Below are 15,332 nucleotides of genomic sequence, written 5' to 3'. Positions count from 1 at the left end.
TGGCTTAGTCGCTGGGCTAGCTACCCTTAGCTGCTGCTGAAGCCAATGATATCAGGTGGTCTGACTCAACTTCCAGGGATTAGGAATTTGAAAGGGTGGGGGATTTAGGAAGTGAGGTGTGGACAATGGATGTCGACCAAGAGGTATGTGGACAGTGAGTAACTAGTCATTGATGCTCTGTTGAGGATTCATTTTTTAAAAAAGAAAACTAACTAGGTTTGACCTGGTTTTAAACTGAACTGAATGCTGAAATTTGAGCCTCCACAGAGCCTTATCTAAAAGCTATGCCTATGTATGATTCTAAACTGACTCCCGCTAGCTAGATTTGTATTGTGTAGAACTGTATTGGTGGGGGGGGGGGGATTATTCCTTCTCCAAAGTTGGGATTTAGTCTACTTTTTTTTGTTTACTGTGGTCCTTGTAGTTTCCTTGCTAGGGTAGAGCTGAAAACTTTTGGTGAGAGAAGTTTGGAAGAGACATTATTCACTCAGTCATAGCAGAGTTAGCACAGTGGTGGTTGCTTCACGCACATTAAAACTTTGTTAGATTAGCATCTGGCCACATTCATCTTTAAACAAACGTTCCTCATGAAAATACTTCAGCTAGAATACATTACAGACTCTTAGCTTTACAAATAGGTGAATGTTCTACCCACACTTTCCAGAAATTACAGCAAACAAGTCTCCATCTGCTGGCAGTAAAATGAAGATGAAAAAGGTTCCAAACAGCTTAAGTCTGAGTAAGATACAGTGGTGCCTCGCAAGACGAAAAGAATCCGTTCCACGAGTCTCTTCGTCTTGCGGTTTTTTCGTCTTGCGAAGCAAGCCCATTAGCGGCTTAGCGGATTAGCGCTATTAGCGGCTTAGCGGGCTTAGCGGATCAGCTGATAAGCGGCTTAGCGGATCAGCTGATAAGTGGCTTAGCGGATCAGCTGTTAAGCGGCTTAGCGGATCAGCTGATAAGCGGCTTAGCGGATCAGCTGTTAAGCGGTTTAGCGGATCAGCTGTTAAGCGGCTTAGCGGCTTGGGAAAAAGGGGGGGGAGGAAAAAACCCCCACAGGAACTCGCAAGACATTTTCGTCTTGCGAAGCAAGCCCATAGGAAATTCGTTTTGCGAAGCACCTCCAAAACGGAAAACCCTTTCGTCTAGCGGGTTTTCCGTCTTGCGGGGCACCACTGTACAGCGACTGGCAAATGTAATAAATAAGAGAGAAGAAATTAAAAGAGAGGAACTTGGTTTTCTTACAAAAAGGATCATGCAGTCTTTGGGCTAACAAAGATGCAGACTTTAAAATCTCCCTTTTGGAGAGATTCAGTTCACTTGCAGGATCAGCTGTGGTGGGAGCCAAAGCTGCATGGTTCCTTGCTTGTTTCAGGAAGCAAGAAGAGGGGGAAACACAGAGGTAAAAGCTGCTGGGAGCCATCTATGGGACACTCACTGGCAACACGTGCTCAGGGCTTAGGTTAACCCTTCTTATGCATGCATTTGTGAGTCAGTAACTACATCTTTACCTGCACCACACCTGGTGCCACGTAAGATGTCAGGTGTGGGGCAGATGGGTATGGTTTGGTGGGCACGGGCCAAAGATTTCTCACCACTGACAGTAAAATGTTCAGGTTTGGACCTAGAAACTAGCCCCAACCTGAGAACTTTAGCACTATATAGTGGTACCTCGGGATGCGAACGGGACCCGTTCCGGAGCCTCGTTTGCATCCCGAACGGAATGCAAGACGTGACGGTGCGTCTGCGCGTGCACAGGTCACAATTTGATGCTTTTGTGCATGCGCGTGACATCATTTTGAGCATCTGTGCATGCGTGAGTGACGAAACCCGGAAGTAACGCGCTCTGTTACTTCCGGGTTGCCGCGGAGCGCAACTCAAACACGCTCAACCTGAAGCACATTCAACTCAAGTTATGACTGTATAGAACAGCAGGGTAAGGTTTCAGTAAAGGTGTTGCTTTTTCCTTTTCTACTCCTCATCCTCTGCAAGAGTCAGACCATTCTACAAAGCACTTATTTGTCATGATCCTATGATTCCATTTGTCTTCAGTGGACAAAGCTGGGGATTCAGAGGTATAGAAGGGGTTTCCCCTCAGAACTGGCCCTATGTTTTTTTCCTGCAGCACAGCTGGAACCTGAGGAAGCCTTTTGCAGTCTTTGGATTCCAGGCCTGAAGATCCAACAGAACCAGCACTGTTTGAGTCAACAGCTAGTGATCTTGATGAAGTCTCTTTAACTGACGAGACTTCATTTATTAGAGGTGGAGGTAGTCCTGCAGCTTCATCTAATGCTAAATCTTGGTTTGCTGTTCAGCAAACCTTGCACAGAACTATCCAAGACATTTACTGATTTGCTTGGACTTTGCCTTATTAGAACCTGACTTCTGCTTTGCTTGACTCTTTTTTTATCTAAACCTGAATTTTGTCATGCTTGATATTGTCTGACTAGAAGTTGAATTTGGACTTGCTTGACTTTTCCTTGTAAATTTGTGCTTAGCACTCTCATCCTGCTTGAGCTCAAACCTCACCCAGCTGAGACCGCCATCTGAAACAGACAACTATTTTGCTGTTCAAGGTCTTTGTGGGGAAAGACCTCTTAGGGGCTGGTGTTACACTGCAGCATTTTGTTGCAAGTCTTTACTTCCATATTCAGAATTTGCATTGCGGAATAGAAGCCACACTTATTCAAGTGTTTGTGTTATTGCAATAGTCAGAATTTCAACTGAATGACTGTGCTATTCATTGTAATGTCAGAATGATAAATATGGGACTTATTGCTATGGCAGTAGTGCCACATGATATTAGTGTTTTGAATCAAAAACAAGCACATTGCAACCTAATGGGATGCTATATATGACTACGTGGTAGCAGTTTTTCAACTCCTTAGGTTGCAAAGAAATTTTATTGTAAAATGGTACTCTCAAAAGCGCAATTACTTCATTTAGTTTGAAAAAACTGATTTAAATATAATTTACTTAACATCTCATCACATTCTGAAAATTAATAATAACTTGTATAGCTAAAGGTGTACTGCGAGTACATACTTGAAGTAGGATAGCAATATTTCTCAACAATGGAGCTCAGGATTTTAATTTGATAAAAGAATGCTACTTTACATATTGCTAACCTTTTAAATTAAATTGCAGACCCTTCTGCACAACCCAGCCATGGACTCTCTAGGGCACATTTTGATTTTCAGTAGAAGATTTTAACCCTGCCAAAAATATATCTGTATAGGATATATTCTGAGAACAGCTGGGAAGAGCACTGTCCCTGGTTTGGCTCCAGTTCCATGTTCTGTTGCCAATCAGTACCTCTTTCATTAATTTAGCATTACTGTATTCACATTTATTTACATAGCACCATTAACATATATGGCTCTGTACACAATTAAAGGAAGTAATTCTACCACAAAGCATGTACAGTTTAAAACAATGAATAAACAATACAATTAAAATAAGTTAAAATGTACTTCCACATTTTCAGACTCTAGATCCCCTCACCACACAGTAGTCATAAATCAGCCCTTGGAGAGTGATAACAAATTGATCACTGTAGTAGTAGTAATGGATTTCTTGTATCAGCAGGGGCTTCACCTAGATTACCTTTGAGATCCTTTCCAACTCAGTAATTTCTTATATCTAAAACATTTTAACTTTTATCACTTAAAAAAGCAGTTGTTAATTGGAGTTATAAAATATAAAACTTGATAAATATATTTAGGAAGCTGAAAATTTCTTGGGTGATATCCAGTGTTGGTTATACTCAGAGTAGGCCCATTAGAATTAATGGACTTAAATTACTTAGCACTGGATAGTACTAATTTCTGAGCAACTGATTTCCTGTGATCTTAAGGAATGTTAGGCAGTTTTTTTATATAAGAGAATAGCATAAATAAAGTAATTTTTAAAATTCTATAATAATTTTTCAAATGAATCTAAATTAAGTATACATCACTCTTTGAATAATCAGCAAATTAGGTCATATAGGATATGAAGGTTCCTAGTGACAGACCTTTGAACAATAGATTTCATTTTGTCTGACATGATTTATTATTTCATTAGCTTCCAATTTCCAACTTGGATCTTCAGTATGGTCAGTACAATGAGCTGCACACATTTATCCCCCCCCGCCCCGAACATCGCTTCTTGTTGCCTGTATGCCCTAGCCTAGAATTTAGGAGTTATGGTTCATCACCAAATATATCCTCCTCCATTTTTTAAAAAACAACCTTCACATTTCTGAAGAAGAGGGGGAATTGTGAGCACTAGGGTGAGTGTCTCTTTGAAAAGGCAGCACTATTAAGGGAAGACACTGTGTGTTGAATTCCAGTTCTTTTGTGTAAGGGCCAGCGGTCCATTTTGTAGCATCAGAATGACAGGAGGTGTTCAGTATGATTAATGGAATCACAGCTCTGTGATTGACTAGCCCATCTGTGCTTTCTGTGTATTTAGAATTCTGCCACTGATGACTAATTGTGAAGTTAACGTTGCAGTAGAGGTTGAACTGCAGTTTTTTTGTTTTTAATAGCAGAGTGAATTTGTGCATCCCTGTTTTAGTTGTTAAAGTTTAGGTGTAAAATAAATGTACAGTACTAGACTGCATTTTGCTATTTATAGAAAATAGGGGACTTTTTGAAGTTGAAATATATTCTAGACTACCTTTAACATAAATTGGTGTGCATTTTATTTAAACTCAGATTATTCAACTGTTGTCTGAATTTGAAAAGCAAGTTATCCTTAAGTAGTGAAATGGATTTGGGATTCCAACTGTACACAAGCAGTGTTCATAAAAAGTAGATTTTTGAGAAGGAAAGCCTTCACAGAACTTTAAAAATTACAGTTTATTAATGATGTAATTATATCCTTAGAAGATACAGTTTGTTTAAACTATTCACGTTTTTAGCTTTAAAAAGGGTTTGGTTATCTATGGCAGTCAAGAATACAAAGAGCTGTTGTGATCAGCCATAGAGCTTTTGTGGCTGTATGCTATACGTAGCAGCAGTGGAGAGATAATGAATAAGCTCAAAGTGAAATCATTTTGAAAAAAATAGGACTTAAAAAAAAAGCAATTTTATAGTAAATTACATTAATTTTTATTTTGGGGAGTGCATATAATGGGAACAAATATCAGCCTGTGTACTAATAGATGCACTTCAATGCAGTTTTTTATGTGTTTAACTCACCCTAAGGTTAAGCACAAGTCCCCATTGATTTCAGTGGGAGATAGCTGTGCATTTACTTAAATTTCCCATTAAAATAAATGGAGTTAAATGTGCTTAGCTGTAGCTGGATTGTGGAACAGGTATGTTTTTGAAGAATGCAAAAACATCAACACTGTCAGAAATTTGAAAGTGTATTTGTTACTATTATACTGAGTCTTGTAAGCCACACAGTGAGAGCAATGTGTTCTGAAAGGAGAGTTAACAATTTTTAAATCAATGAATAAAATAGACTAGAAATGTGGCTAGACATGTTGTAGTTTTTAATGCGTACAATATATTTTTAGGGCTATCCTTGCTTTCCCTACCTTGAGACAGAACACTAAAAAAATCTATTTGTTTTTAGTGTAAAAAAAACCACATTATTTAGTGACCTAGCCACCATCATCCATGCCTTGGGTAACTTCACAAATTGACTAGTGTAATGCTTCTAGACAGGGCTGCTCTTACTGTAAATTTCAAAACTTCATCTAGTCCACAACGCAGCCAAAATGGAAGAAGGTTTTAGTTAGATTCATATGCACAAATATGAGAAAAAATAATACCGTATTTTTTGCCCTATAGGACGCACTTTTTCCCCTCCAAAAATGAAGGGGAAATCTGTGTGCATCCTATGGGGCGAATACAGGCTTTCGCTGAAGCTTGGAGAGCAAGAGGGGTCAGTGCGCACCGACCCCTCTCGCTCTCCAGGCTTCAGGAAGCTATCAGCAAGCCTGGGGAACCTTGCGGGAGTTCCCGCAGGGCTCCCCGCGCTGCGGATAGCAGCCTGCCGCCCGGCGTGCAAGGCGCCCTGAAGCAGAGCGCCCCTCGCGCCGGGCAGACATCCACAGCGTGGGGAGCCCTGCGGGAACTCCCGCAGGCTCCCCGCGCTGCGGATAGCAGCCTGCCACCCGGCGCGCGGGGCGCCATGAAGCAGAGCGCCCCTCGCGCTGGGCAGACATCCGCAGCGTGGGGAGCCCTGCGGATAGCAGCCTGCCGCCCGGTGCTCGGGCGCCCTGAAGCAGAGCGCCCCTCGCGCCGGGCAGACATCCGCAGCGTGGGGAGCCCTGCAGGAACTCCCGCAGGCTCCCCGCGCTGCGGATAGCAGCCTGCCACCCGGCGCGCGGGGCGCCATGAAGCAGAGTGCCCCTCGCGCCGGGCAGACATCCGCAGCGTGGGGAGCCCTGCGGGAACTCCCGCAGGCTCCCCGCGCTGCGGATAGCAGCCTGCCGCCCGGTGCGCGGGGCGCCCTGAAGCAGAGCGCCCCTTGCGCCGGGCAGACATCGGCCAGCCCCACAAGCTCGGGGGACAGCGGGGAGGCGGAGCACAGCCATACCGCTGTTCCCCGACCTGGTTTGGGGGGGGAAATAAAGGGAATTTCCCCCCCTTTATTTCCCCCCCAAAAAACTAGGTGCGTCCTATGGGACGGAGCGTCCTATGGGACGAAAAATACGGTATATATGTAATTTCTCTAAAAGTACCGTATACATGTTAAAGAGACAGAACATACAGTGACAGTATCTCTTTAAAAGAAACACAATTATAAAAATTAAGTGGAATGTAAACTAAATTGAATGAATTTAAAAATAGTATTTTTATACAGGCAACTCCCCATTTGCATGAGGGTTGTGTTCTGGATCATTGTGCACGTCAACAGTTGTACGTAAGACCATTCCACCCCCTTCTGGTGTGGAAAACTGTACAGTCAATACTACATCAGAATATAACTGATCCGACGCCAGGCAGAATTAACATACCAAAACTTAGGGTATGTTCATATTACTGCTTACTCTGCACCCAGTTTTCTAATTGGATTGGAGCAGATTTGAGGATAAAGCACATCAAACAGAAATATTTGTCAAGAAATCATAGGGTTGGTATGGATTGTAGCTAAAGTCAGCCCAGTATACCTGAAGGAGCTTCTCCACCCCCATCGTTCTGCCCGGACGCTGAAGTCCAGCGCCGAGGGCCTTCTGGCGGTTCCCTCACTTCAAGAAGTCAAGTTACAGGGAACCAGGCAGAGGGCCTTCTTGGTAGTGGTGCCCGCGCTGTGGAATGCCCTCCCATCAGATGCTGATGGGAATGCAGCAGTGGGAGCACATTAGATGTAGAATAAGCAGTAGTATGAATGTACTTTTACCAAAGGTACCCATACTTTCAGTGGTCACCTCTGGTGTTGGTTGCAAGATGAGGGATCAAGGACAATGGAATATTTACAACATCCGAGTTTTGAAGACTCTTGATTTGAATTTCATTCAAATTCTGGATGAAAATCATTATTTAATTTTTGTGCTTGCTTTTGTAGTTATATAGTAACTAAAATGTATGTTATGCAAAGAAAACTATTTACAAATGCCGGTAGTTTCTCCAGTTGTTAATTCTTTATTGTTAATCCTGTGTTACCTGAAAGTAAGCCCCATTGTACATAGTGGACATGCAAAGGTCATACTGTTCATTTTCTTAAGAAAAGTATTTGTGGCATTAACAACTACATTTGTAGCATTCTCAAGCAAGGGAAGTTCAAAATGAACAGCAGTTGAAAGAAAAACCATTTTGTAGTTCTCTTGACTTTACATTACTGTAAAGAATGTATATAATGTCTAATTTTCCCGTTATCAATAAGTGAGCAATGATCTTGGTAATTAAACCATGTTGTAATTTATCTCCTGTCTTTTCCTAGGTGTGCTGTGTCATCGATATCTCAGGATGCCACTGGTAAAAAGAAACATAGACCCTAGGTATCTTTGTCATACAGCACTACCACGAGGCATCAAGAATGAACTGGAATGCGTTACAAATATTTCCTTGGCAAATATAATCAGACAACTAAGCAGTCTAAGTAAGTACCCAGTATATTAAGGGACAGCTGCATTTTATGGTTAAACAAAATAAAATTACTCTTTTCAAAACAATTAATTCATAATGTTCATCCCATCTTTTTTGAATCATTCCAAAATGTTCTATGTCCCCATCAATTGTGCATTTAACAAACTGTATGATGTGTAGTTTTATTGTTGACGTTAATGGTCTTGAAAGAACTGAACTGGCAGTTTTACAAAGTTTATATAAAGACTATAGAACTCAGGCAGAAATTTCTCTCTATACTCTGCCAACTTAGTATGTGTCTGACCCGCTATTTTGAGGATAATATTGGGATAATACAACTGCCATGTATATGAACATTTCTCTATTAGAGAGGCCCCTTTTATGTCCTTCTGCCTTTCAGTAATTTTCACTCTTCATTTGGTTTTTGGTTTTTTTTAAAAAAACTAGATTTTAGTTCTGTACATATTTCTGGCAGTTGTACTACTTATGGAGCACAATGACAATTGTTAGTGAATATTAGTAGCCAACATGTGCAGTTGCCATGCAAAACATAGATATAATAAGGCTCCTGCTCAGTAGGCTAATAGTGTTAACCTTGCCAAAGTTAAAGGGACTTGACTGATTTAACAAAAGAACGATTGACTTTTGAGACTGGTAACCTAAAGCAGAAGATTGGTAGCTCCACACAATTTTAAGGAGAGAAGGCTTATATTCCAGCCTGGGGAAAGCTTACTGGTAGAGGCTGATCCCAAGACATCCTGAATAAAGAGGAAAAGCAGGAAAACAGGTGGTTGCATATGTTTAAATTAGAGTAAACAAGAAACAAACCACTGATTTAATGTTCAGAGAAGGGGGGGTATATGGGATATTATTAATGGTAAATTAATGGTAAAATTCAGAACCACTTTTCAACTCAAAAAGGGGCCTCAAAAATATAATTGAAAAATAACAATATACAAATAAGCATAAACTACAAAATATTTGCAAAATACAGATTGTGTAAATATGAAGACTATAGATAATAGTATTTTGGAATGTTTTATGTGTTTGCATGAGTACTGTTCTAGTCTATTATGCTTATATTAAGTAGGCAGTAGAAACCTCCAGTCCATGGGCCATGCCATTTTGGGTGGCCATGCCCAACCATCACTCACTTTATATCATATGACATCAGGTGCAGGATGACTAAAGTTATACCTGCAGAGGACAATCAGATGCCTTGTTTCTTAGCAGCCCTGGCCTACTGTTTTTACATGGAATTGGAGCCACCTGGTGTCATATGACATCCGATGATTGACAGATGTGGGCTGGCCACTTTTTTATCCAGTCCATTGGACAAAAGTGGTTCTCCATCCCTGTCTTAAATGTTTTGTCATAAACCTTAGGGGTACTGGAAGTAGTCTATATGACCTTTCCTAGTAGCACATTTAATGATTGATCATTTATATATTTCAGTTTTTGTACTGATCTTTTGCAAAAACAAAGACACTATGGCTCTATTTAACCAGATAGCAAGAGTTTGGTAAAGCTGAAATAATATTACAGTCTTACCTGTAGAAAATTGAAGCTGATTTAATATTTCATACCACAGATTTAATACTTTCACTTGTGACCTATGTTCTAAAGTATGCTCATAAAAACTTGTTTATTCATTCCCAAAATAAGAATAATTTTTAAAACATAGCTGTAGGTTAATTGCCCTGAACTACACTTTGCTTTATGTATGTAGCAGAAGTGAAAAAAGGAAACAATAAAGCTTTCCCCCTTTTCTATATTAATTTTAAATGAAGGAATACTTTAGAACCCTACAGCAATCTTACTGAAATGTATTGTTTTTCCCTCTGAGCTGTAACCACTTCAAAAGGCTATCAGATGGAATATGGTGCGTGCAGTACTGGCCTGAACTGCAACTATTTCTAGTACATTCTAACCACTGACATTATCATTTTCCATCCTGTGTCAGCCAAATGGAGAGCAGCGCAGAGCTATAGCACGTGCATAGCTTCTCTAATAAATTAAAGTCTTCAGCTTCTTCAGGATCCTTGACCCAGAAGTTCATTATGACTTAAATTAAAAAATGAGTATACATCTCTTTTTTCAAATATGCTGATCTGGTGTTTTTATACTGGAGTATTAGACTGAGTATTAGATTAGGGGAAGGCTCTGTCATGTGTTTCTCACTAATTAAAAGTTGTGTATGGTTTCGTTTTGTTTTTAAAGTGACCACTTTAATTCAGTTCTCTCCAAGTTGGGAGAGATGATAACCAGCACATGCATAAGAAATCTACTACTTACATGGATTATTCAGTGAGCTGCTGCCCTGTTCCCTGCATTACCACATTGAGTATCATGTCTTAAATTAGGTGATCACTGGAGTTTCAGGTGTACAGAGATAATATCAAATTCCAGATTCTTCTGCTAGTTAAGAGTTTTGCCAAATACCACTGAGACTGTAGCTGTGGCCTGGATAAGATCTAGCTTTTAGCCACTAGTGGTTCCATCTATGTATCATTCTGAGTAGCGAAAGCAAGCACATTAAAACGTATTAACAGCAATTGCACTTCCATTTGTTTCTAGGATTTATTTCTCCCCCTTCACTATACAGCAATATAATAGTTCAATAATAAAATCAACTAAAACATTTTACATCTCAATAGGGTGTCAAAGGCCAGGATAAAGAGGTGTGTCTTCATACAGCAAAAGCTGTACAATGAAGGCACCAGGCACACTTCTCTGGAGACAGAATTTCACAGCTTAAAGGCTGCCACAGAGAATGTCCTCTTCCATGGCCACTAGGTTGGCCCCTTGTCCATGATTAAGACATACATGATAGATGTTTTATTACCAGCAGGCCTAGTGTTTAACACACTACCACCATACCAGTTATGAACTATCCCCCTGAAAGATTGTCAGAAGGGGAGCATGAGCATTTTCTTCAAACATTAACTTTGTTCCTCTGGTGGACTGTCAAGTTTCAGCGGCTGAGGCGTTCAGTATATGTGCAGGTATATTTCAATGCATTATATGGTTTTGTATCTTAAAATACTACAAGGTGAGCATTTGAGGATAAAATGGGATTGCAGGATTTGAGATTTTATAGAGGACAAGCTCTCTGGTAAGCCTAGTCACAATTATCTCAATAATGATGGGAAAGATCAAGGGATTTTTTGAACTCATAAGGAAGTACAATTTTTTGTGTAAGCTATGAGCCATTCAGTGACAGGAATTAGCTTTTATATTGCATGAAACCATGGGATGTAGCAGGCTTTAAATATAAAGCCTGTTGGGAGAGAGAGAACTGTTAAGTCCTAGTGAAATTCTTCAGGCAAATAAACAAGAAGTGACATTTTGAAATATATTATTGTATCTTTTTGAGGTTTATAGTTACATATATGTGCATTTTAAATAAAAAGAAAGAAAAGATTTCTATCAAAATGTTTGTAAAACATTGATGATTGAGACCTTAGCAAAACACTGAATGCTTGGCCAAGATAGTTGCATTTAAGGTTGCATGGCATTCAGTGTTTAAAAAAATTACAAAATGCTGTGCAAGCAACCATTACAGACCTGTGCCACTTTCTTATTTTGGAAACTCTGCTCTGGCAACCTTAATTGCATTAATTTTGATACAGCAGAAGACTGGCAACACTCCAGATTCAAAACTGAATCATGTAGTCATTGAATCCATTTTATTTCATTTGCAAATACATATTTAAACACTTCCTTCCATGGTTGTCTTATGTGCATTTCATATTTTTAGAGTGCTACTGATTACTGTAATTCTGCAGTGGGAATAAAGCATCAGATGTCTTGTTACACCTGGGAGAACACCGGGTAATAATGATTGAGAAGGGAAATAGGGCATATCCTGGATGATAAAACAAAAAGTGTGAACTCCTAAGAAAAGGGTCAAGCTTCTATTAAGGAGAATTGCAATGTCTTAACTTTCTTAAATTGGCAAATTTTGATAATAAACAGATTTACTAAGGTGGACAATGAAGCCACTGGATTGGGTAATTCCTCCACATGACAGAGGCAGGAGCAAAGAATTATGGGAGGCAGGCTTATGTAAGAATGCCCTATATCAAATAATAATTTAACAATTTAGCTGCTTGTTCAAATTCTTAACCCTAATTTTAAAAAACTTTCCTTTGCAGGTAAATATGCAGAAGATATATTTGGTGAGCTTTTCAACGAGGCACACAGTTTTTCTTTCCGAGTGAACTCTTTGCAAGAACGTGTGGACCGTTTATCTATCAGTGTTACACAGCTTGATCCAAAAGAAGAAGAACGTAAGTTTTTATGTAAATAATATTATGTGTGGTCTTGTGGATCATATCAGCCATAGTTGCTATTAGTAGTGAGCATATCTGGGGTGAGATGCAAAAGACAACAACAAAAATATTTGGGGGAGGGAGATTCTAACAGAAATTGGCAGGGCGTTGTCTGAATCTGTGGATCTCCTGATTCATGGAGCCTTATGAGGCTTCAGCAAAGACCTACCAAATGTTACTGAATTCTAGCAGCACTTAGAATCTCTGACACCAGTGATAGTCTAGTTCAGAGCTTTCCAAACTGTGTGTCATGACACGTTAGTGTGTCAGCTGCAGTGTGTAGGTGTGTCGTGCAAACACTCCCCACGCTCGTCCTCGGGCTGAAAAGGAGTTAGTTTAACCTCTGCTTTGCTAGTAAAACTGAATTACTGTGTCACGAAATGATGCATGACTAAAAAGTATGTCACCAGCATGAAAAGTTTGGAAAGCTCTGGTCTAGATGAAGGTGAACAAACTGACAGACAAATCAGAAATAATGTTGGCTGGTGGCCCTCTGCTTCAAGGTTATAGGGCAGCCTGTTTGGAATGAGATTGGACTTCCCCAAAATCAGGTTGATAAGTTGGAGGTACTTGTTCTGAGCAGTGATGCCAGCTTTCCAGCTAAAGTTGGATTTCATCATGACATTTCATGCTTTAGTGCTGGGTAGCTAACCACTTTTACCCCAAGAACCACATAGAGGGTTGGCCACCTCCCTCTCTCTCTCACACACACCACTCATACTGTTATTTGTTATCAATTTGTGGGATTTTAAGTAGTCTCTACAAAAATACTATTTTGGGGCACTGTTTTGTATTTTATGTCTTGTAAACTGCCTTGTGGAGACTTCACTTTGAAACATGACCTAAAATGTTTAAATAAATACAGTGGTACCTCGGGTTAAGTACTTAATTTGTTCCGGAGGTCCGTTCTTAACCTGAAACTTCTTAACCTGAAGCACCACTTTAGCTAATGGGACCTCCTGCTGCCGCCGCACCACCGGAGCACGATTTCTGTTCTCATCCTGAAGCAAAGTTCTTAACCCGAGGTACTATTTCTGGGTTAGCGGAGTCTGTAACCTGAAGCGTATGTAACCTGGTCTTATTCCTCAGTCCTATATCCATTTTAACTACAGTACTCAAAGTTAAATACTGGGCTGGATCTCTTCTCTTACTAATTGATGTCAAGCTCACGTTGATCTCTGAACTCCAATAATTAATTATGTAATTGACTACTCCATTTAAATCAAATGCATCCAGTGAATTGTGTGTTGTGATTACCCACTCCCAAACTCAAAACTACTTCAACATGGACTGCAAAACTGTATTAATTGGTAATTTCATCAATTGATTAACCACTTCTAAAACCAGCCACAAGTTCTGACTCCTTCCATGTTGATAAGTGATAGGGTTATCAAAAGGAGTGCTGCCATAAGCATGTTCTTCTCTAGTCTTCAGGTACATCAGTTGAATTCAAAAGCATGACCAACTCTCCTTAAAAAAGAACAGCTTCCCCTTCCAGAGAACATGGGCAAAGTGAGAGCAAGTAGGGAGCTCAGCACAACTATCAGTGCTTCAGACTGGGGCTCAAAAAATGGCATCTAACATTTTTAAGCCCCCAGGGGTGCAGATGTGTCTGTGCAAAACCGGAACTGCCTTGTGGAAGTCAGATGTGCCCAGGGTAACCCCAAAAGTGTGATGGTAGCCATGCTGCAGAACCCTTCTTCCCAAAAAGTGAAAACAAAAAAGCAGCAGCAAAAGCCAAAATTCCATAAATAAATTATCTGAAGTGGAACTCCAAATCTATCACCAATCAAATCTACATTATTTAATCCACACCAAAGTAATGGTTGGGTTGCCACTGGATTAATATATCATTGGAATTGGTTGAATTGTGTATTCCAATAAAAGAGTGACTTTTTGTATTCATCTATTTTTCTTTCAGAGACTTGTGCTCTTCTCTGTCAACATCTTTCACAGTCAAGTAGAAATTGAAAATTCATGATTCATAGTGTTATTTCCTGCCTCCTATCCAAATACTTTTTATTCATTTTACTCCACTAGACAGCATTTCCTTAGGCGGGTGGGCAGGCGGGGAATAATTTTCAAATTGCTATGGATTGAATTTCACCTAGTTTGGATTGAATTGATTTAAATGATGAATTAAAATAGTACTTCCATATAAGTTTGTGCAAATAAATTAAGGTAGAGAAAGAGATGCTATTATGATGTGCTCATTGTAGGTAAAGGTATAACAATGTAGGACTATAATATTGATGAGAGGAGGAAGCTGAATGACAAAACTATGGCTGCCAAAAGATTGATTAAAATATATAGAATATTTATGAGTCAAATGTCTGACAGTTTTCATATTTGGCTAAATATTTGATCAAAATTATGTCTGTGTATTTAAGCATTTTTGTATGTAGAATTATGTGCAGTTTTATAACAGATGTTATGTACAAGTAAAGAATCTCAAGAGCGATGAAGCCTAAGTAAACATGATAAAAACGGGAACCAGAGTATGAAGTCAGTTTAAAAATGGGGCAGACAGTTGTAAAAATCGTTGCTTAGTAAATAGGATGTAAAATCAATATGGAAATCTTAATTTATTATTGCGGTTATTTGTCAATTTGATTCAAAGTTTTAAGGATTGCTAGAGGGATATTAGAGTTTATAAAATTAGTTCTGTGTAAAGTAAATGAAAATGGAATAAAATTAGCCAAAACAATTACCAATTTATGAACCTGTAGTGCAAGACTTCTGTTAGCATAGATCCACAGAACCCTCATAGCTTGTAGTCTTGCCTGTTCATGTCAGAAGGCAACTGGCACTCAGTTAAAACCTGCCAGAGGCCTAAATCACCTTAATGAGATTATAAACTACCAAAGAAAAATGTAAACAGAGAATCTGTTAAGGTATAGAATTCAGGTGAAACATGCAAAGAGGGGGCAGTACATGAGTCTAAGGCTCACCAGAATTCACATGATCCTTT

General features: G+C 39.6%; 2 protein-coding genes across 4 annotated transcripts in view; one reads left to right on the top strand and one right to left on the bottom strand.

The window, feature by feature from the left end:
- The window catches only part of CDC40 (cell division cycle 40), an 88,863-nt gene that overhangs the window by 58,419 nt on the left and 15,112 nt on the right, over positions 1 to 15,332 (bottom strand). The gene's annotated exons all lie outside the window — the stretch shown is intronic.
- The window catches only part of WASF1 (WASP family member 1), a 44,757-nt gene that overhangs the window by 18,471 nt on the left and 10,954 nt on the right, over positions 1 to 15,332 (top strand). For all 3 annotated transcript variants that reach the window (XM_083608574.1, XM_083608573.1, XM_083608572.1), the window contains 2 exons: positions 7,882 to 8,040; positions 12,185 to 12,319. In XM_083608574.1, the coding sequence (XP_083464700.1) occupies positions 7,908 to 8,040; positions 12,185 to 12,319 (268 nt within the window). In that variant the 5' untranslated portion in view covers positions 7,882 to 7,907. The remainder of the gene's footprint in view (positions 1 to 7,881; positions 8,041 to 12,184; positions 12,320 to 15,332) is intronic.

The sequence above is a fragment of the Podarcis filfolensis genome, assembly GCF_964270895.1.
Source record: "Podarcis filfolensis genome assembly, chromosome: 3".
Lineage (NCBI taxonomy): Eukaryota > Metazoa > Chordata > Lepidosauria > Squamata > Lacertidae > Podarcis > Podarcis filfolensis.
The sequence above is the reverse complement of the archived record's forward strand: the minus strand, read 5'-3'. Positions and strand labels throughout refer to the sequence as shown.